At 36.4% G+C, this 21,806-nt stretch overlaps 1 protein-coding gene across 1 annotated transcript; it reads right to left on the minus strand.

The window, feature by feature from the left end:
• Positions 1-12,472: 12,472 nt before the first annotated feature.
• LOC111366497 (nuclear transcription factor Y subunit B-3-like) lies at positions 12,473-13,120 on the minus strand. Its single transcript, XM_022987240.1, has one exon. The coding sequence runs from the start codon at positions 13,087-13,089 to the stop codon at positions 12,499-12,501; it is 591 nt and encodes a 196-aa protein (XP_022843008.1). The 5' UTR covers positions 13,090-13,120; the 3' UTR covers positions 12,473-12,498.
• Positions 13,121-21,806: the final 8,686 nt, after the last annotated feature.

Here is a 21,806-nt window from a genome sequence, read left to right on the forward strand (position 1 = left end):
ACCCCATTTTGAGACTTTGTCTCAAGAGGTTCGTTCCTTACACAATCGTCTGATCACTTTTTAATTGTTAGCGACAACCCGCGCGAAACAATTTGGCACGCCCAATGGGACCTTGGTGTTTGGTGTTGAAGATACAAAAGGTGAAATAATATGCCTCAGAAATTCGATAAGGAAGCAGCAAGTGAGGGAGGAGTCCAGTCTGTGATCGAGCGATATGAGGAGCTGCATAGCTCTCCACGAACAGATGGACAGAATCAGAGCAATCATAGTCGTTACAAACCAATGACAGAATTGAGTCCTCAAACCATGCGTGTATTACTCGGAGAACTCACACAAGATGTTGTTGAACGGGTAAATCTACGAAGTATTCATAATATGGAAAGATTTACCCAGAATGGGAATGCACATTATGATAACATGGCCAAACAACTGAATACTTTGAACAAAATAATGAATAAGTTAGTAGGCCAAATTTGTCAGCCAGTTGTGCCTCTTACAAACCACCTTCAAACTAGGACAATTGTGGGACATAATTCCCCGGTCCTAAGTTTAAATCAAGGGGTACAACCACATTTTGATCCCTCTACTTCAAACCAGGAGGGTGGTGTAATACCAAATCAAAATAGTGGCATTGGTACATCCAACTTGGGAGGTAATCTAAATGTAAGAGATAATGTCCTAAATAATGGGCAGAATACCCCACGTGTTAATGATGGAATAAATGTTCAGGCTAATGGTAACAATGGCCCAAATTATGGTAACTTTGTTGCCAATTAAGGACCAAACATCAGGCCTCAAGCAAATCAACCGGTCAACTAACATGTAAGAATTCCATATGACCCCAACGTCATGTTGAGGAATCAGATTATGGAAATCGTACAGGACCAAATGGCTTTTGGAGTACGTCCTATCATTAGGCCGACTTACACAAAGCCGTATCCTGATTGGGTAGACCAAGCATACCCATGGCCTAGAGGGTACAAAGTGCCAGAATTCTCATTGTTTACCGGTTTAGGAGAGGTGTCTACTCTAAAACACATAGGGCGATTCACATTGCAAAGTGGTGAAGTAACCGATTATCATAAAATGGGGCTTTTCCCTAATTCATTAACAGGAGTAGCCTTCTCCTGGGTCATCAATTTGCCAGCAAAGTCTGTTCAAACATGGCAACAATTGGAGCAATTGTTCCACGCTCAGTTTTATAAGACTGAGTCTGAAGTTATCTTCGTCGATTTGACGAATCTACGTCAAATGCCAAACGAATGGTCAGAAGGTTTCCTTCAAAGGTTCAAGACAGTAAGAAGTAAATATTTTGTACCTTTCCCTAAAAAGGAGTTTGTCAAAATCGCTCAAGGTTGTCTAAGCTTTGATCTGAAGAAGAAGTTCTAAGACAAGGAATTTCCTGATCTTTTCCAATTGAGCGTGAACGTGATTAGGTATGAACAATTAATAAGAGAAGAAGAACAAATGAAAAATTCTAGCAAGGGGACTTATTATAGAGACCCAAATTTTGATGTTCATACCATTAATGACGAGTATTACGATCAAATCGAAATGTGTTTGGCCGAATTAGTTAAAGGAGACACGTATACTTGTCCTATAATGGCTAAACCTAGGCTATTGGGCAATGATGAGCCTATGAAAGATGAAAACACAAAGGTTAGAACGTTCTCGTTCGATGTAACCAAAGCTGACCTTATATTTGATAAATTATATAAGGACAAGCAAATAAAGTTGAACGATAAGCATAAATTGCCAAGCCCTGAACAAATTAAAGGTAAAAAATATTGTAAATGGCATAATGCATGGTCACATTTGACTAACAGCTGTTTCGTTTTTCACCATGTGTTACAGGATACCATTGAAAAATGACGAATTACGTTCGAGGATAAGAGGAAGATGGCAGTGGATGAAAATCCTTTTCCACAGCCACTTGGAGTGAATATGGTGACGTTTGGTTTCAAAAACAAGTTGCCAAAATTCAAGTTGGTTATAGATGATGGAGAAGAAGACCCTGGATCACATCCCAGTGTCTTTGAACGTATCAAAGGGAAGGAGCCCAAAAAGGACGAAGACGTCCTATGTGTAAGATGCAAAGAAGAAGTGAGTTCAAATGCAGAGAAACCAGGGATATGGCAGCATCACCATCGCCCGAGTTTTTTCCCAAACACTCAGCCTGGTAGAGGGCGAGGTATATCGTTCTATAAAGGATCGCCTTTTGAGAAGCAATTCAGGCCAGTACATAAGGGAAGAACATTCAGACCGCAACCTCGCCAACCAAATGTATGGCATTCCTTTCAGTATGAGGCTGGAAGGGCGATACCTTTCAATGAGATGACTAGAACCCAACAAAGGCGTTTTCAACGGAACCATGGGCGAATGATGAGGTAACAATAGGGAATGCTACGTCCTAAGACACCTAGACTACTCAAGGCAGCCAATCAAAATGTTCTCAAAGACAGTGATGAGATTGGTACAGGCGAACCTATAGCAGAATTGCCAGAGACTTCTTCTGGGAGGTCGAAATTTGAGCGAGACAGAAGGGATGGAGAAGATCCAAATCAGCCCCTTACAATTCATTGGTATGTTACCTCCTGTTGTGACTAATAATTATTTACTAGCCAATGAGTTCAAAAATAAAGAAAAGGGAGAAAAAGAAAAGGAGGACAACGAAGAGGAAGCATGCATGCTGGAATATGAAGAAGGCCAAACTTCTAGAGAGGTCTACACTGGTGAAGAAGATAATGGTATGACAGACATCGAAGAGGAAATCGATCTGGAAGCAGAAAGAAAGAGAAGAGGAGTATTGTACAATACTTTGTTGAAGCAATTACATCGAGAGGGAGTTCGTGAAGTAGACTTATTGGGAGAACCATCTGGGCGTTCTTTCGATTTTTACGTGCTGTACGAGACGCCCAAAAGGAAGAAGAGAGTGCCTCGCTCTGAAAAGTATGGATCACCTCCAAGAATAATGCCTCCTCCCACAGGTTGGGTAACTGAAGAAGAAGCATTAGAAAACAGTAAAAAGGAAATTCAGGAGACAGAGGCTCAGTGCGATATGCTGCAAGTTGACTTATCACAAAAGGGTAACTAGACAGAGGACAAGCAGGAAGTGGAAATAGATGCTGCCGAAAAAGTTATTTTTAAGCGACCAGCCATGAAATTGACCAAACACTTGAGGCCATTGTACGTTAAAACTCTAGTTAACGGCATACCAGTCACAAAAGTGCTTGTCGATAATAGAGCAGCTATAAACACTATTCCATCTAGGATGATGAGGAAATTCTCAAAGACAGAAGGTGATATGATTCCAACGGAAGTCATCCTGACAAGTTTCAATGGAGGAGCAACTTCAACTAAAGGGGTTATGCCATTGGACATAACTATAGGAACAACTACTATGACCACTGTCTTCTTTATAATAGATGGTCCCACTAGTTACAATGTGTTATTAGGAAGAGATTGGATACACGGAAGTCGCTGTATACCTTCATCGCTCCATCAATGCCTAATTTTTTGGAATGACAAGGGCGAAGCAGAGGTGGTGCAGGCCGATCATAGGCCTTTTGTCGCAGAAGCAAACTCAGTAGAAAGGTTCATGTACGAAGGAAATTACGGACCTGTCAGAGTAGTCCAAGATGGAGAATAAACTCAGATTGTCGTGCAGAGTGAAGAGCCATTTTCGGTGGATGCACTCACTGAAATGATCAGTCAGATGAGGCCAAATATAGTGGCCCTGGAGGAGGCAGTAATTGGCAAAAGAATAATCAAAGAGTTTTAAATGAGTTGTAAGTAACAAAGATAAATGGTCGATATTCAGGCCTTCAAAATCAAATTAATGGCTTTCAATAAAGAATGCAAGGACAAGATGAAAGAAGCAGCAGCCTTGAAAGCATTGAGAGACAAATTGGCAGTGTTCGAGTTGGAACAAAGTATTGGCCGAGAAGTCAACAAGGTGGATTGTTTAGAAGAAGAAGTGCCTCCAAGGGAATTGGACGACGAAGTGATAAGGATCGCCAAGCCTGGATACGCTCAAACACAAGACCCCCTGATTAAAGTGAATATTGACAATAAAGGAGAAGATCACCTAACGTTCATCAACCAAATGCTCGATCAAGAGGTTAGTGATAAATTAATCGTTTTATTAAAGGAGTACAAAGATTGTTTTGCTTGGGAATATGAACATATGCCTGGTTTAGATAGAGATTTGGTGGAACATAGATTACCAACCAAACCTAATTTTAAACCTCATAGGCAACCTCCTAGGCGTTTCGCTCTTAATGTACTCCCTGAAATTAAGGAAGAGATAGAGCAATCATTAAAAGCAGACTTTATTAGAACGGCTAGATATATTGAATGGTTGTCCAATATCATGTCGATATTAAAAAAGAATGGTAAACTAAGGGTGTGCATAGACTTTAGGAATCTAAACATAGCCACACCTAAAGATGAATATCCAATGCCCACGGTAGATTCTTTAATAGACTCGACTGCCAGACATGTAATGTATTCCTTCATGGATGGGTATTCAGGATACAATTAAATTTATATAGTTGAGGAAAATATACACAAAACTGCATTTAGATGCCCTGGGTCTCTAGGATGTTTTGAATGGGTAGTTATGTCTTTCGACCTGAAAAATGCAGGAGCAACTTATCAAAGGGCAATGAATTTGATTTTTTATGATATGATAGGCAAGTTTGTTGAAGTGTATGTAGATGATATAGTGGTCAAATTTCTTAAAGAAGAGGACCATTTTGAACAATTAAGATGTTCATTTGAGCGAATGAAGCAATATGAACTAAAGTTGAATCCCTTGAAATGTGCATTTGGTGTTAATGCAGGAAATTTTCTTGGTTTCTTAGTACACAAAAGAAGGATTGAACTTGATAAAAATAAAGTAAAGGCCATTTTAGAGGTCAAACCACCAAGCAATAAAAAAAATTGCAAAGGTTTCTAGACTAAGTAAACTTTTTAAGACGCTTTATTTCTAACTGTATAGGGCGAATTAAAGCTTTTTCGTCGCTTTTAAAGTTGAAAAATCAAGACCAATTCGTCTGAAAAGAGGAGCATCAAAAGGCTTTTGAGAGCCTAAAGACATATTTATCAAGTCCACCAGTGTTGGTATCACCAATCCAAGGACGACCAATGAAAGTATATGTATCGGCGGAAGAAGAATCAATAGCTGGAATGGTTGCGCAGAAAGACCAATTTGGTGAAGAAAGGACGATTTACTACTTGAATAGACGGTTAACAAAATGTGAATGTAATTATTCTGCTATTGAAAAATTATGTTTTGCATTGTATTTCACATGTACAAAATTAAGGGCTTATTTACGGCCCGTAACCGTTTATTTAATTTCTAAAGTAAATTTGGTTAAATATATATTCTCTCATCCTATTTTGCACCAAAGGGTAGCCCTTTGGACATTAGCTTTATTAGAATTCGAAGTACAATATATACCCCAAAAAGCAGTCAAAAATCAGGCTTTGGCTAATTTTCTGGCCGATCATCCATGCCTTGATATGCCCGAAGAAATTGAGTTAGAGATCAATTCATTCGAATTAAAACCTCGGGTTTTATATTTCGATGGATCGAAAACCTCTAAAGGTACAGGAGTAGAGTGACATTGATAAATCCTTTAGAGATTTGTTATAAGTTCGCATTCACTTTGGACAGGATGTGCACCAACAATCAGGCCAAATACGAAACCTTAATCGTGGGCCTAGAATTAATGATAGATATGGGGGTAAAGGATGTAATCGTTAGAGGTGATTCTCAATTGGTAATTACCAATTAATTGGTGATTTTAAATACCAAAGTGATTCCATTATAAGTCAGCATGAAATCGCCCAAGAATTGTTAGAAGAATTCGACCAAATAGAGTTTCAATGTGTTAATAGGATATATAATGACGTAGCGAACGAATTGGCCCAGATGGTCTCAGGGTACTCAAAGGTTTTAAATTGGGAGTCTACTTATGAGTATGGAACAATATTGCCCGTGATCCAAAGAATGGTGAGAACGATTGAAATTCATTGCATACAAGATGGAGATGTAATAGATTGGAAGACAGAGATTAAAAGGTTCCTTAAAGAATCTAATGAAGGAGATAGTAGAAAAATGAAGTTGTGTTTGCTAAACTATACACTGATAGATGAAGAGTTGTTTAAGAAACGCTCTGATGGTATATTGCTAAAATGTGTAAGTTTGCAAGAAATCAAGACGATCATGGTTGAAGTGTACGAAGGAATATGTGGAGCTCATCAAGCTGGCCAAAGGATGAGATGGTTAATTATTAGGAATGGATATTTTTTGTCAAAGATGGGAGAATCATGCGTTCAGTATGCAAAGAGTTGTTTAGCATGCCAAAAGCATGATCCAATACAAAGGGCGCTAGCACGAGAGATGACACCTATTATCAAACCTTAGCCTTTTAAGGGTTGGGCGATAGACCTAATAGAGAAGATTTACCCCCCATCGTCCAAGCAACATACCTTTGTTATAGTTGCAACTGATTATTTCACTAAGTGGGTAGAAGTGATACCTTTAAATGAGATCACCCAAAAGAATGTCATAGAATTTATCCGTGATCACATCATTTATAGATTTGAAATTTCACAAACTTTGATGGTAGATCACGGAACATCTTTAAATGGGGATCAAGTGAATAAATTATTGAGCGAGTTTGGAATTAAATTAGTGAAATTCACACCATATTACGCTCAATCCAACGGATAAGCAGGATCTTCTAATAAGATTCTAAAAAATATCATAAGAAAAATGATAGATAAAAATGCCAAAAATTGGCACGAATGTCTAAACAAAGGCTTATAGGACGTCGCCTCGATCAAGTACCAAAATTACTCCTTTCCAACTTACTTATGGACAGGAGGCCGTTTTGCTTATGGAAATCAACGTGCAATCGATCAGAGTGTGTTTGCAACATAAGTTAAGTGGTGATGAGTATATCGAATCACTAGTTCAAAACTTATTGGAGTTGGACGAATTAAAGTTGGACGTCCTAGATAGATTGCAAGTTCAAAAATGAAGAATGGCTAAATTTTATAATAAAGAAGTTATAGCCAAGTCGTTCAGCCTGAGCGAATTGGTTTGGAAAACAATACTCCCTTTGGATAGCAAAGATCCAAAGTATGGCAAGTGGTCGCCCAATTGGGAAGGACCATATAAAGTAAATAATGTGTTGCCTAATGGAGCTTATCATTTGGAAGATTTAGACGGGACCAAGCACATGAGGTTCATTAATGGCAAATATTTAAAAAAATATGTTCCTTCCTTATGGGAAAGTAAACAAATAAAAGCGTAATCAAATCAATCTGAACGATCGTAGATTAAAATGGGCCAAAGCGAAATACGTTCAAATAAATTCCTTTATTATCAAACGTTCCTTACAAAGTTGCAAAATACATAATACTAAATGCTCTACAAGCTACAATTGAGAGCAAACTAATCTCTCAGTCAATCGCCAAGTAAGAGGGTGAACTGGTCTTGATTGTCATCCTGATCGCACTGCTGCAAAGGCAAGCAGAGAGGTCGAGAAGCACTCTCAGCAAGCAGAAAGGAAGAAGAAGCACCCTCAAATCGCCTTCCTAAATGCATCGCTGCAATGATGGGCAAGGAGGCTGAGAAGCACTCTCAGCAAGCAAGGTGGCTTGCAGGCATCTTCAAAAATTGTCTTCCATCACCGAACTCCTTGTAAGGAACATGGAGACGATGGGAAGAACTTTGCTGGCCAAAGAATATTTCCTATATCTCCCATACCAAAGGCGACATCAAGAAAGATGGCAAAATGGGCGGATCAAATAATCCATTTCCATGGAAGACGAAGGTTTTGGATCGATTGTCAAAATACCAAACAATGGCAGCAAATTGGTTTTGAAGAAGAGAATGGAAGTGAAAATGACAAGTGTGGAATATAAGTGCATTTATAGAGGCGTGAAGGTGAAGAGACAGAATATGAACAGCCACATTCGTGCCTAATAACTAGAATCAAATAGCCTGAAGTCTTGGGAAAAGAGACAGAAACACCAAGAGAAAATGTGCGTGAATTTTAGCATAAAGCAGTTAAATGCTTAGGGGTTGACGATTAAAGACAACGTTAATAAATACACAAGAAGACAAATTAATCGTTCATTAATGATAATGACTGCTAATATGTTCAGAATTACCAATGGACATCAGTACGAGGTTACAAAGGGAAAGTTAATACGAAGTTACAAAAAGACAAGTTAAGGAATTAAATGTTTTAATTAAAATTCGCCCCAGACTGAATGAATTCTTTCCCTAAGTCTCCCCCAATCCTCGCTCTGCTGAGAAGTAGTGACATTCAATTCTGCCACAAAATCATCATCAACCTCCAGCTTCTTGTACTGCTCGACCAAAGACTTGGTTCGCTCAATTCCTTGGGAGGCATTGCATTTCTTAGCAGCCATTCTCGTCTTGCAGTCATCCATCCTTGCTTGAAGCTCCTTCATCTGTGCAATCAAACTGGTCATCAAAGAGTCTTCAATCATGACTTCAGAAGAGATTTCTTTCAGTTCGTCCTCAGCTTTGTTGATCTCCATGAGCAAAGACTCTCTTTTAGATACAGCGCGAAGATATTGAGTACTTTTGGCCTTCAGTTCAACATTTTTGACCAGCAAGGAGAGAATCTCGGAATGGACAACTTTCAACGTCGCTTTAAAATCAGCAGAAAGATTGAGCGACGGAAGTGTCAGTGTTTGCGCCAACTTCGCACTCAAATGCTCGAGCTTATCCTTATGTTTGGCAGTACTAGCCTGACCGATGTCCATATTCATAAAGGACACATACTCAAATATCGACTGCTTGAGGAACTTCATATCTTCCTCTGAAGAAGCAGAAGGACGACTGGTTGAAGTAGGGCGAGATGTCTTAACTTGCCCCCAGGAAGTGAACAAGTCCTGGATGGAACGCACAATCCTATCAGCATCCTACAAAGAAAGTCGCCAACATTGAAGGTTTTCAATACAATGAACAAAGTGGAAGTAAAAGTGAAACAAAGATTACCTCATCAGCAATCTTGAGAGACGTCATATCCCCAGCCAAATCTACCACCTGTGGCTCCACCACTTGTGAGGACTTCCCCTTGTCTGAACGAGAAGACTTTGCCACAACGGGCAAACCTATGGGAGCATCTGCAGAACTCAAAAAAGCAACAAATCAAAAACCAATAGCACAAGCAAAGGTAAAACATCAAAAAATGTATTAACTTCTGGTTCAACGTTTGGGGGTTGACACCCTGGGAAGAAGGTGGCTCATCCATTGGTTGTGATGAGGATTCCGGGACTGAAAGTTTCTCTTTAAGTATAGTCCCTTCATCAGCTGGTTTGGATGAAGCAACCTCAGCAGAGGGTGATGGAGTAGGAGCTGCCAACACCAAAGCCTTCGAAGGAGAGGCTGAGCTTTTATGAGAAATCCGAATAAACCATCGGAACATAGAAAAGTTTCAAATATAGAAAGGTATGCTTGTGAGTAAACTAATTTAATTACGTTTCTCCTGACAATGAGAGGAGTGTCATCATCATCGTCATCCTCCAAAATGGGAGATGCTGAGACTGGCCGTTTGCGACTTGGGACACTTTTAGATGCAGTAGGCTTGGTAGGAAGAGAAGTAGATGGACGAACAGACTGTTTAGCACGAGCAGAAGAGGAAGGACTCCTAATGGACATAGGGGTGACCAAAACAGGGGAAGTGGAAGAAATGTCCGGCTGATCCAGTGAATGGAAAGCGCGATTGGCATCAGTTGCAAACAATCTGCGCTGCATTAATGGCCAGAGTTTTTCAAAAAGGGGATGGATGACATGGCTAGGATTGAAAGGAACTAATGAAAAGTTACTCGTCAAAAGAATATTGTGAGCATCTATAGCTTCTGCCTCTGCCTTATTAATGGTGTGGAAGCGATCTATCAAATTTCTTGAATAATAAGGGGAAACAGGCCAAGTTTGGCCAAAACTAAGTTGACGAGCAAAAAATTGGGGAGCATATATTTCAACCCCAGCTTTAGCATTAGTTCCAGTCAAAATATCATGGAACAACTCCCTCCCGGTCAAAAACTGAACCCAAACGAGCAGAGAGATGCTCACATTGTCTAGGGTAGATGGGGGATACACATAATCAGGAGTTAAAAAAGGAGGAAAATGAAAGAAAGAAGGAATCGAATTCAAAATATAAAAGAATGAAAAAATGTCCCTTCTGGACATATGTACAGGGCTCAGTGGGTCAATAGCTAGCCCATAGCAGCTAGCAGAATGAAGGGAAAATGATAGAGCACCAAGTGATGGAAAATATGCTCTCAATCACATTTGAGTGAACCAAAGAGGTCCACTGCCAGTGGGAGATGCACCATTCTTCAATTGGAATTGAAGAGAAGCCTCTATAGAGGGCAGCCAAAAAGAAAGAACACAAATTCAGAGGCCTACCACGCACCAATTCGTGCACTATGGGTAAAAAAGCTCATAGAAGGCTTCAAGCTTGACACACACAGAATATATTTACAAAGTAAAATCTGAAAAAAGGCCACACACTCAGCATGAGAAGGCTCGGCGCTCGAGTGATTATAACAGCTTTGCGGGCTTGAATAGGACTCGGTGAATTTTTTGTCAAATTTTGGGGCGACACCAGAAATCAAAATACCAGGGAAAATGGTATCGCCCAAAGGTGGCAGATTTACTAAAGCCCCAACATCCCTTAAAGTAATAGACATGGGACCAAGGGGGAAAACAAAAGTATTATACTCAGAAGACCAAAAACTTAAAGCAATAGGGAAAAGTGCTGGATCAAAAGTAGGGGGTTGAAGAGAGATTTCTAGCAAATTAAAAATCCTAGCACTATCAAAAATTGCCTTAGTAGGACCATGGTCTACAAGACGAGCATGCCATCTACGGAAAACAACATCAGACATAGGTCAAGTGCGAATACCTCTTTCGCGAAGCGGCCTCAGCGGCAAAGAGTTTAGAAATGGAGGGCCTTGAGTACAAGGGAACAGCTGGCCCACCGCCACTTGTTCGACGGCCTCGGTGTTGTTGAATGAAGGACCTAGATAGAACTCGTTGAGTTCGACATTGGCTGGTGCAAAGAAGTTCGGAGTTATATATGGCCGAGTGAGGATTTTGTGGAAGTCTTCGAAACTGAAAGAGTCGCCAGATTGGGATTATGAAGCAGCCATTAGGAACGAAATAAAGTTTTGTTGAAGTTTGCTTGAGAAACGTAGTAGAGAAGCAAGAAGATGAACAGTAATATTGCGAGAGAGAAGCGCAAAACAATGAGGCGTGATTTAGTAGTGCGATAAAATGGCGTGTATTTGGGGGGTTATAAGGGTTTGCAACGTCGCACCTTTTCAGGTTATGGAAGAAAATAATGATTGAAATTCTTGAAAATTTCAAATGTTGCTGGGAAGCACAAAGTGAATATGGCAAAAAATTAATAATTGATATTAATTCTGTCATATTGAGGGGTAATTGTTGACACGTTAAAAGTGCGGCCCAACTAGGCAATTCAGGATAAAAACCCAAATAAGGTTATTAATGAATGCAGTGGAAGCCCACGAATGCGATAATACCATCACCCAAACTTGCAAGACGCTCAAGATCTGAGCGAATGAAGTATCTTGCAGTCGCCCAGAGTTATGACTCTATTCTCGCCCAAATCTTCGAATCGCCCAGGATCTTAGCAAACATAAGATATTATGGTTATCTAAAAGTGCAGTTATCGAAGCAGTTATTGGGTAATCTCATCACATTCCACGATTCAAAGAGTTTAGTTGAAGACGATTGAACGACAAAGAGTAGTGGCAGCATTTAGAGACGGTAGTTCCACGATAAGTTGGCCACCATGAAGAAAGTGGACAGTTATAAAGCAATTAAGCAGTTTCTAAGCGGTTGATCACAAAGAGAGCATCAAGAGAATATAAAAGGAAGAAAAGACATAGAGCACAGGACTCCGAATCAAACACTCTCCAACAGAGAATATGTAATTTCAATTTCTTAGTTTAGACTTAAAATATTTCTTTTCAGTACTCGTGTGATTGCGCTCCTTGGAGGCATTCTGTTTAAGTTCCAATTGTAAAGTCGTCGCTAATAAAACACCCCTTTTTGGGACTTTGTCTCAAGAGATTCGTTCCTTACACAATCGTCTGACCCCTTTTTAATTGTTAGCCGACAACCCACGCGAAACAGTTAGGTTTAGACTTATACTGAATATGTATAACCACTTGGACACTGATTCTTTACAAGCTAGTTTGAAGCCGAATTTCACTTAATGCATCAAGGTACTGTGAAATGATATCTTGAAATTCCTCGCAAAACTATCAAACTAGTTTCCAAGAAAAACTTACCAAGCATGAAATTAATGGTCTTACCACGGCAAGAAGTCGAACAAGTTAACATAAATTTCATAAATAATCAACAAATTAATATATAGAGTACTTTAGGTATTATTTTTTCAATATTCAAAGTGTCTACCACTCAATGCCATGATGAAGATTAGTAGCCATGACACTTTTAACATTTCCATCAAATTCATAGCTCGCGGACACCAAATTTGCACCATAGCCAATATTAACCTTGTGGCTACCTCCTTGGCCTTTTGCAGTCACTTGTGCATGAAAATCACTGTTAAAACTGTACAAATTATCAGTAATTTTACCAATCCCAGCATCACTAGTAGGGGAGGGCTCTTGTCTCATGACAGTGTTCTTATCCCCCTCATTCTCTCTATACTTGTTGAGATAGACTTTCAAGGGTACAACGTAGTTTTCGAATCCTAATGTTGTCATAGCCCATAAGAGATCATCTCCATTGATAGTCTTCCTCTTTTCTGTTTGGCATTTATCCGAGGCTTCGCCTGTGATGAACCTAATGAACTCGGATACGCATTCTTGGACAGTTTCTTTGGCTTCTTTCGATATTTTTGCATTTGTAGGGAGGGATTTTTTCATGATCCGGCTTACATTCGCTATAGGAAGGAGCCGATCTTGTTCCTTACTATCCGAGATGTTACCAGATAATGGACTGCCCCCCGGACTGCTTTGGATTCTTTTTCCTGTCATTGGGAAGAAATGGTAGTTGAGGAGTGGAAGAATGAGAATAATTGAAAGCTTTTTGGGGGGATATGGTGGAAAGAATTTGGGTTTTTAAGCTTACAAAATGTGATTAAAAAAACAACAGGAAAGAGTGGATAGGCGGTTTTGATGCTGACAGAAAAGGAAATATAATTTGACAGTCAAAATTTTCTGATGTCAACATAAAGACTTGTGATTAAGAACTTATAAACAATAATTATTGAAATCTTTTGCAATAGTCTTCTATTATTAGCCTTGGCTGTGTAAAGCGTGTGATTTAAGTTGACTTGCATTAGTTTTGAACTGTTGATATCGACTCGATGACATAAAACAATGTTTGAATCGAGATTGAAAAAATCTTCGACAAGCAAATTAGTTAATCTACAACATATTCTTCGTCATTCCCAACAGATACGATAACTATAATATCAAGTAACCACGACATTTATTTATCCCGTCCAGATACTTTTGCAGGCTCTGAAAACAAGTTCGTGGAAAATAATATACAAGTTGAAGATACATAGTAACAGTTGTATAGTCTGACTAAATTTCTTGAAATACAAATTTAGAACTCCTTTCATTTGACCAGACCCTTGAAATCCAGAACTGCAGACCAAAGGTGGCTTAAAACCAGTGATAAAGACAATATATAAACAACAAAATATTAGACTTAGGATTCTTAAAACCATTAGACTTTTCAGTACAATTATAATACACACTCGAACAGTTATTTTTAGGCCTGCACTTTATCAGCTAATTAAATGGTTTATTGGTTTCCTTCGGAAAGTATTTGTGTTCACTGAGTGATTACTCTTTGATATTAAAAACAATTTATGAAGGCCTGCTATGATGTGAAGATTTTCTGACAATGTAGACATTTTGCATTACATTATTCTCGATAATTTTCCAATATTCTTCACCCCTTTTAGATTTCAAATTCATTACAATATTTGTAAGGTTTTATATTATTTTACACTTTTATAAAGGAATGTGTACTCCATCTGTTGTGAGATTATGTATATCAAAAAGAAAGTATAGATCTCAAATATTCGTGGTATATTCGATACGTTAGGATAAATATATACGGTATATTGATCAGTAAGTACAGTAAAGAACGGTGGTAAAAAATAAGTTGATTAGAACTCCATCAAAGTGTGGACTTATCGGGATGCCTGACTCAGGAACCTTTTCTTTCATTTTACCAATATATATGGTCCTAGTCAATCCTGTTATACATGATAAATGGAAATGAATCAAAATCAAAGTCTTTGACTTGTGCATTTGAAAAGTTCCACTTTTATTTGAATTAAAATCTTTTCTCTGAAAAAAAAAAAAAACAATTTCAAGTAATTAAAGGTCGCATGTCTCAAAGTCAGCTCAGTATATCTTAGAAACAAGCCAAATGGCAACTTTAGCAGCAGTTTCCATTTTTCTTATTTTTTATCTGCAAATTGTGGAACCCTTAAAAGGTTGTGCCTGTCTGAATATGTGAATAATGTAATAATATGTTTTATTTTTTCCTCCATTAAAAAAATTAAGTGAAGTCGTGAATGGTAACAGATTGACATAACCAGAAGCTTCAAGACTCCATTAATTAACTAAAGCATGCTCTTATGTTTAATAGTGAATATATTATTATTGTTATTATTGATTTATATGCCAATTGGGAGTCAATAAACATTGTTTAAATTTATAAGCCACTGGTGTATGTATGTATTTATTTGTTTGAATTATATGTTGCCTCTAATTGGGACAAGTTGACTAGTATTCATCATGTCATCAGAATTTTAAAAGGTTATTGTTTATATTATATTTAATAAAAATAATTATAATATTTTCGACTACTGGTAGGCGAACAAGCAACCTATATGTTTTCATATATTAGATAACTAGAAGGGGGCCGGCCACCTAAAAAACTATATGACAAAATTACTCGATTTTCTATTCTTTACTTTTTGTTTGAAAATTAACGTATTAAATGAGAGAAATTTTTGAAAATGTGAATTTTAGTATTCGGTTTTCTATTTTCTACTCGCATCGCATCGCATCCCATCCCATCCTCTTTAGTCCATGAGAAAAATCAATTTGTGATTAAACAATTCTTATGAGATTTCTCTCCTCTTCTTTATTCAATTTTCTATGTAAAAAAATCATTTTGCAGTTAAAATTTTATACGGGAACAATAAATTAGTTTGTAGTTAAATTTTTATATATTGTAACTTTTTTTTTGGAACATTGGAGTTTTTTTTCCTTTTTATTGGTTGTTTATTTTTCTAATTGATATGTGACTTGTATGTTTTATAGTAAAGTTCCATGTGATAGCGTCATATTCCATGATGGAAAATATCACATTCGAGGAATTCGTTTATTACTCTGACTGTTTGATACGAAAGTGAAACCGGAGTTTGAATTTTAAGGTATAAACACTTAAAACATATTTTTGGCTAATTCCATGGAAATCGAATTCTTATAGTTTTAGTGATTTTTTTCTTTTTCAACTTACATGAAATTGATTTGTCTTTTCCATCTTTACTATCAAACGGACCCTAAAAAATAATTTTATTTACTCAAAAAATATAATTTTACTACTGTGTTCTTGATCTTCTGACCATGAATATATGTGACGTGGATAGTCAAAAATACGTGGTAACAATTGTTAAATAGGGTAATATTGATAATAAAAGTGTGCCAAAATGTGCTATTATCCTTATATGCATGTTTGGTTCAGCTTAAACTAGACGTTTCTTACTTTTTCTACGGTCATATTTTCGCAGCAAGCATTTAGTTATTGACGAAATTAGACCGAAAAACGAATTATAAGCTTAGCCGAACATGCCCTTCACATGCCTAATTGTTCATGGGCCATGGCTTTAATTCCAAGAATTATTACGAAACCCAGTAGCTTAACACCCTGGATCAGAAAACTGAAGGCCCAGTTTATTTTACAATTTAACGAGTGGGCTTAATGGCTAAAACCACTAACTAATTTACACCTCCATCATTTCATCGAAATAAATTCCAAGTTCAAAGTGTAATTGGACATTTTTTTCTTATTCTAGCCCATGTTTGATTTAGTTAAAAATCACATTTTTAGAATATTTTGATAAAATTTGATGAAATGTGAGGTTAAAAAGTAAATAAAAGCCTTAAATCCCATGAAATGTATAATTAGAAATAAAACTCGTTTGGTATTACTTTTTGAAAAGCCAAAATGAGCTTTTGAGATCCAAAAGCTTATTTTGGACCATTTTGACTAATTTTATGAAAGTGTTTTTGATGGTTAAAATAATTTTTAGAGGAAGTTAGTCCAATGTAACTTCATTTAAAAGCACTTTCGAAATAAGAAGTTTTTCTAAAAATTAAATTCAAGAGAAAAATTAAGGTACCTACATCCAAAAGCTTTTTTACAAGAAACAAAAGCAAAAAAAAAAATTAATTGTTAACTATAACTTAAATTTATATCAAATTATATGCTAAACTGAATTGGGGCTTCATTGAAATACGGCATTCATTGTAGGCTTGTTTCATCATACGGTGCTACACTATTAAGAAAAGGAAAAAATTGGTATATGCTATTTTGGTGCAAATACTAGTGCACAAGTTAATGTTATTTATCATTAGTTTAGGTAATTGTACATAACAGCGGGGAGGAAATATTTACAACTGTTGTAATGTGACCGTTCATTTCATGTTCACTCTTTCAATAAGTTGTCAGTTACAGGCTAAGAAGCCTCATAGTATGACTCCGACTCATTGTTTAATGAAATTATGATGTATTTTATGTCCCGTTTGGTACACATTATTGTAAAAATGAGAATGAAAAATATAGTCGTTACGAGCCCCACACAAGAGATAGAAAGTTTAATATGATTGTTTGATGTGATGGATAACAGTCATATTTTTCATTTTAATAGGTAAATAATGAGAAACAAATAAGCGTTTAATAAATTAAGAGTTTATTGTCACGTAAATTAGTGATAATCTATATAAAACATATTCGGGATTTTCAATTTGCAGAAGATTCCATTTCATCCTATTTTTCTGCTTTTAACAATAGCCACCTAATGAGGAGCTTTCTCATATCTTTGCACTATTCCACCGTTTTGTCAGCCAAATGGGACTCAACGTTCGACTAACTTTTAAATGCACTGTACCCACCTTTCCCACTGGAGAGGGGTTGACTCAATATAGGGCTGGCAGTGGCAACACTGAACCATCATACATCCCTCTCTTTCCCAAGTTCTCACTCAAACAGATGACCAAGTATTTTGATATATTTGTTACACATTATGATCCCGTTTGAGCCACATTATAATGAGAATGAGAAATAGAACAGTTATGGATCCCACACCAGAGATAGAAATTCAAAAATGGTGGCTTGATGTGATGGATAACGGTCATATTTTTCATTTTAATGAGGTAAAAATGAGACTCAAACAGGAGCTATATTTTGTTAAAAAATTGTTTAACGAAGTTCTTATAAAAGTTGATAAAATGTGTTCAAAACTTCTGTATTCTATAAAACTATGTGGTTACAATTGAAGTTTGATCGATTAAAAACTTGATAAATTTTAGCTAAGTGTTATCAAAATAGCACCCAGTTTTGATTAGGTAAATGCACTTCAATTTGTTCAATATGATAACTTGTAACTGCAATTTAATATGATTTAAATTTGAGTGGCTCCGTCCAATTATGTCAATTGAACTGATGAAAATGGATAATATAATTATCCCTAAATGATCACCGCAATGTATTACACTAAAGTTGCACGTATTCTACATTAGCAATTAACGACATTGTGTGGTGATAGTCATTTATTGACTTCCTAGTCATAGCTTTTTGTTGGTTGAATTGGACAACGTCATCTTAATTAAAATCAAATCAAAATGTAGTTACTTGATTGAAACTATATAAAATTATATTCAGTGTGGATGAAATTAATAAAATAGAGGAAAAGCTAGTTAAAAAAAAAAAAGGATAGAGAAAATAATAAATATTTTTTAGAAGTAGTAAAACTAAGGGTGTGTTTGATTATATTTATTTTCCATGGAAAATATCAGTTTTCCATCCAAATTTTCACTTAGAGTGTTTGATTGCTATTTTTTTCCATGGAAAATATTTTCCAACTCTTGAAAATATGCCTTATTTTCCTTGTTTTTAAGGAAAATATTTTCCTTGGGTAGAGGTGGTTTTTATTTTCCACAAAAGATGGAAAATATTTTCTTTTCTAGGTAATATTTTCCATGTGAATCAAACACACTCTAAGTGTTTAATATAAAGAGTTTGTTGGAATATATCAATAGTTTAACTCTTTAAATTTATAAATGCTATCCAAATGATAGAATATATTTTTAAAAATAGAAAATCTTTTAAAACCCTAACACCTTTACCATGTCAAGAAATTGTACCCAGCTTGCTTAATTTTGGTTTATATTAGTTTCCAAAATATGTTACACTCCAATTTTTGTAATGCAATGAAATTAACATTAGAAAAAAAAAAATCCGCTATCTTCTATGTATACAAATTTACTATAAAATAAGAATTAATTAAATACGGAAAGATTACAGTACATATTAAGAACTTTTATGTGAAATTTTATTTTTTCAATTCATTTTTCTTCCCTTGTACGCATCCAAAGTCATTTATTTACTTATTTATTTATTTTAATCTCAAATCTAACTCATCCAAATTTGTGATATATTTTTCATTTCGTAGAAATTAATTATTTAAGGCTACAGTTGCTTGAAATGCTTATCTTGGAAAAACCGTTGATAAATAATACTATCACTTGGATCATGATCTTCGTTGCTAGGCAAATTCTATACACCTCGAATGATCTCTTTATCGGTATAGATTCCATAATCGATCATTTTCACATGATAATTCATAATGTACTCAATATGCATCACATTTTTGTAATGTAAATAAATAAACTAGAAATGACTTCATTTAATCTACGTATAAATCCACCTTCATCGGGCTGTGATTCATAAGCAATATCTTCATTTTACCGCATCTTGCAATATCGAAAACAATTTGCAATATTTGTTATCTTCACATCAATGTTATAGGTAGCGTCATCAATAAAAGGATAGCATTCAATATGTTAATTTTTGCCTAGATTTATTATTGCTCATACTGAGATGGGCCTACATTAAAAATCCATAAGGGAAAATTACCTAAAAACCCACATATAAACATTCATTTTCAAAAAACTAGGGGATTAAGTTCAATTTTCACAAATAAGTTGTTAATTAGGTTTTATAATTAAAATTAATAAAAATTTAATTACACGTATTATACACAAATCATCCCACCACCACCTATCCTATTATCTCTCTCTACGTACCTCATCCCCTGCCTAACCTATTCATTTCACTCAATACACCAGCTGGAGATGCCTTCGACGAAGGAAGCCCAGTCTCATCATCCAAAGCCTCCAACAAATATCCGAGATCCAACTGAGACTCTTCAGAACCCGACTTCAAATCCACCTTCGGTAAAGGTGAACCCCTAATTTCCTCCTCGAATCTCTTCATAAACGAGTCAAGATCCTGACTCATTATGTAGAGTTCCGACTCATCATCACCCAAAATTGTCCAAATAAATCCTCCTTCAGCCTCTTAACCTCCGAAAAATCAATCAAGTGTTGCTGCTTCAAGCAGCATTTGGCAACGATGTGGATACCATGCTTCTCATCATTGTCGGCATCATTGTTACTATAAGCAGTGACGAGGGCTACTCGAAGTAGTGATAGGCGAAGCTTCTCGTTGCTTCGATGGCGTCGCTGCTGCAAGAGAAGGAACGTTGGTGCAGATCTATGGTGATGTTGTTGTTAGATATGGGTGAGATGTTAGGCGTATGGGGTGGTGGTGGTGTATATCTACATGGTGGTTGTGCGTATCTCTGAATTTGTGGTGTGGTGTATGGGTTGTGGTGGTTGTGGTTGTGGCTGTGGTGTTAATTTATATTTGATGTGGATGTGGTGGTTATGGTGGCAAGTTGTGGATTTGAAGAGGTGGTGGTGGTGGATTTTGGCGCAGGTGGTCGTAATGGTGGTGGTAACGGCATGGGCATCGTCATAGATGGTGTTGCCCAAAAGACATCTGTATCTATTGGGTTTGGCTTGATTTTTGGTGTGTTTGGGAAGGTATTAGGCTTGAATGTCGATCGAGAAGAGGTTGAGGTGGTCATATTGGTGGTAGAGTCCAATAGCATGGTCGATGTTTGGAGGCTTCAAAGGAAGCGCTCCATAGCTTGCAGCTATGAGCAACAAATCTTTCATGTGGTGGTAGTGGTGTGACCATGCCAGTGTTGCTGGTTAGGATTTATTGAAAGTGTTGATGGTGCGCACTTGGTTGACGTTGTTGGGATTGATGGTAATACCGTAGTGGTAGTGGCAACAAAATAAAGTGTGATCAAGTCTGTAATGCCCCGACCAGCAAGGACCGGAACGTCGCTAGATTAATTGTACTTTTAGCCGTAAACTTAAAAAAATAGCTTAACTTTTAGAGGAAATTATAAAGATTTAATTTAAGAATATTTTTTTTTAAAGAACAGTAAATGACAACATAACTCAATACAAATGAAACTAATTATTAATGTCTTTAGGTGACATCCATGCATAAATACATTTTTGTTACGTGAAATTCTAGGCAAGAATTTAAAAATAAATGTTGTTGTTTGACTTCCCATTTTTGCACAGTAAGTTTTAAAGTAAACTCGTTTACATAGTAATCTAGGTCGAACTTCACGAAACTTTAAGGAAAAGTAGGGAACTTCTCATAATATAACATATTCAAAATTCATCTTTCGTCGACGATATATGAGATGTTAAAATACTTTTCAAAACCTCACAGCGACTCGATTTGGAAAGTAATCCAACGCAGCATACTTAAGGTGGTATATAAAATTCCATAGATATTGGATTGACATGATTTTAAGTTTATTCATTAGCTAATTCATGATGCTATTAAATCCCGCTGGTCTTGTCCAAAAATTTCAAGTAACGATTAAGTTACGAATTTTTAAGTTTAATGACAGAAGCTGGAATTTTTAGAAAACAACAACACTATGTTTACTTAAAGTGACATATAAAATTTTACCAATATCGGATTGACATAATTCTAAGTTTACTCAGTAGCTAACTTGCGAGGCTATCGAACACCAATAGCTTTGTTCAAAAATTCGAAGTAACAAATTAGTTATGAATTTTTAAAGTCTAAGCAGAAACTGAAATCTCTAAGAAAACAGTAACATTAACTAGTTGACATTTTTTTTTAAACGGTGTTTCGTAAGTAAATTCTAGATCACATATATATATTTTTAAACATAACCTATACATAAGAAAACGTTTGTAGAAATATTTTCATATACGATGTCCATAGAAAAGTAATTAATAAGAAACGTAAATATTTCATAATCAATTTAAAGTTGTTAATTCACCGGCTTTTCCATGTCAAATTGCATCTTCAACCATCATCATACGCGCCCCCAACAAAAAAAAAAAAAATCAACCTATAAGAAGGGATTTAACACATGAGTTTGAAACTCAATAGAAATCATCGGTGCATTTCATAATCAAATTAGAAAATTCGAACCATGGACTCATACCGTCCTAGTTGACATTTTTTTTTGTAGACGGTGTTTCGTAAGTAAATTTTAGATCACACATATATATATATATATATATATATATATATA

Source organism: Olea europaea, chromosome 18 (genome assembly GCF_002742605.1).
Source record: "Olea europaea var. sylvestris chromosome 18, O_europaea_v1, whole genome shotgun sequence".
NCBI classification, from domain to species: domain Eukaryota; kingdom Viridiplantae; phylum Streptophyta; class Magnoliopsida; order Lamiales; family Oleaceae; genus Olea; species Olea europaea.

Coding starts and splice junctions, on each gene's coding strand:
- LOC111366497 (XM_022987240.1), bottom strand. CDS start 13,089: ATGACAGGAAAAAGAATCCAAAGCAGTCCGGGGGGCAGTCCATTATCT.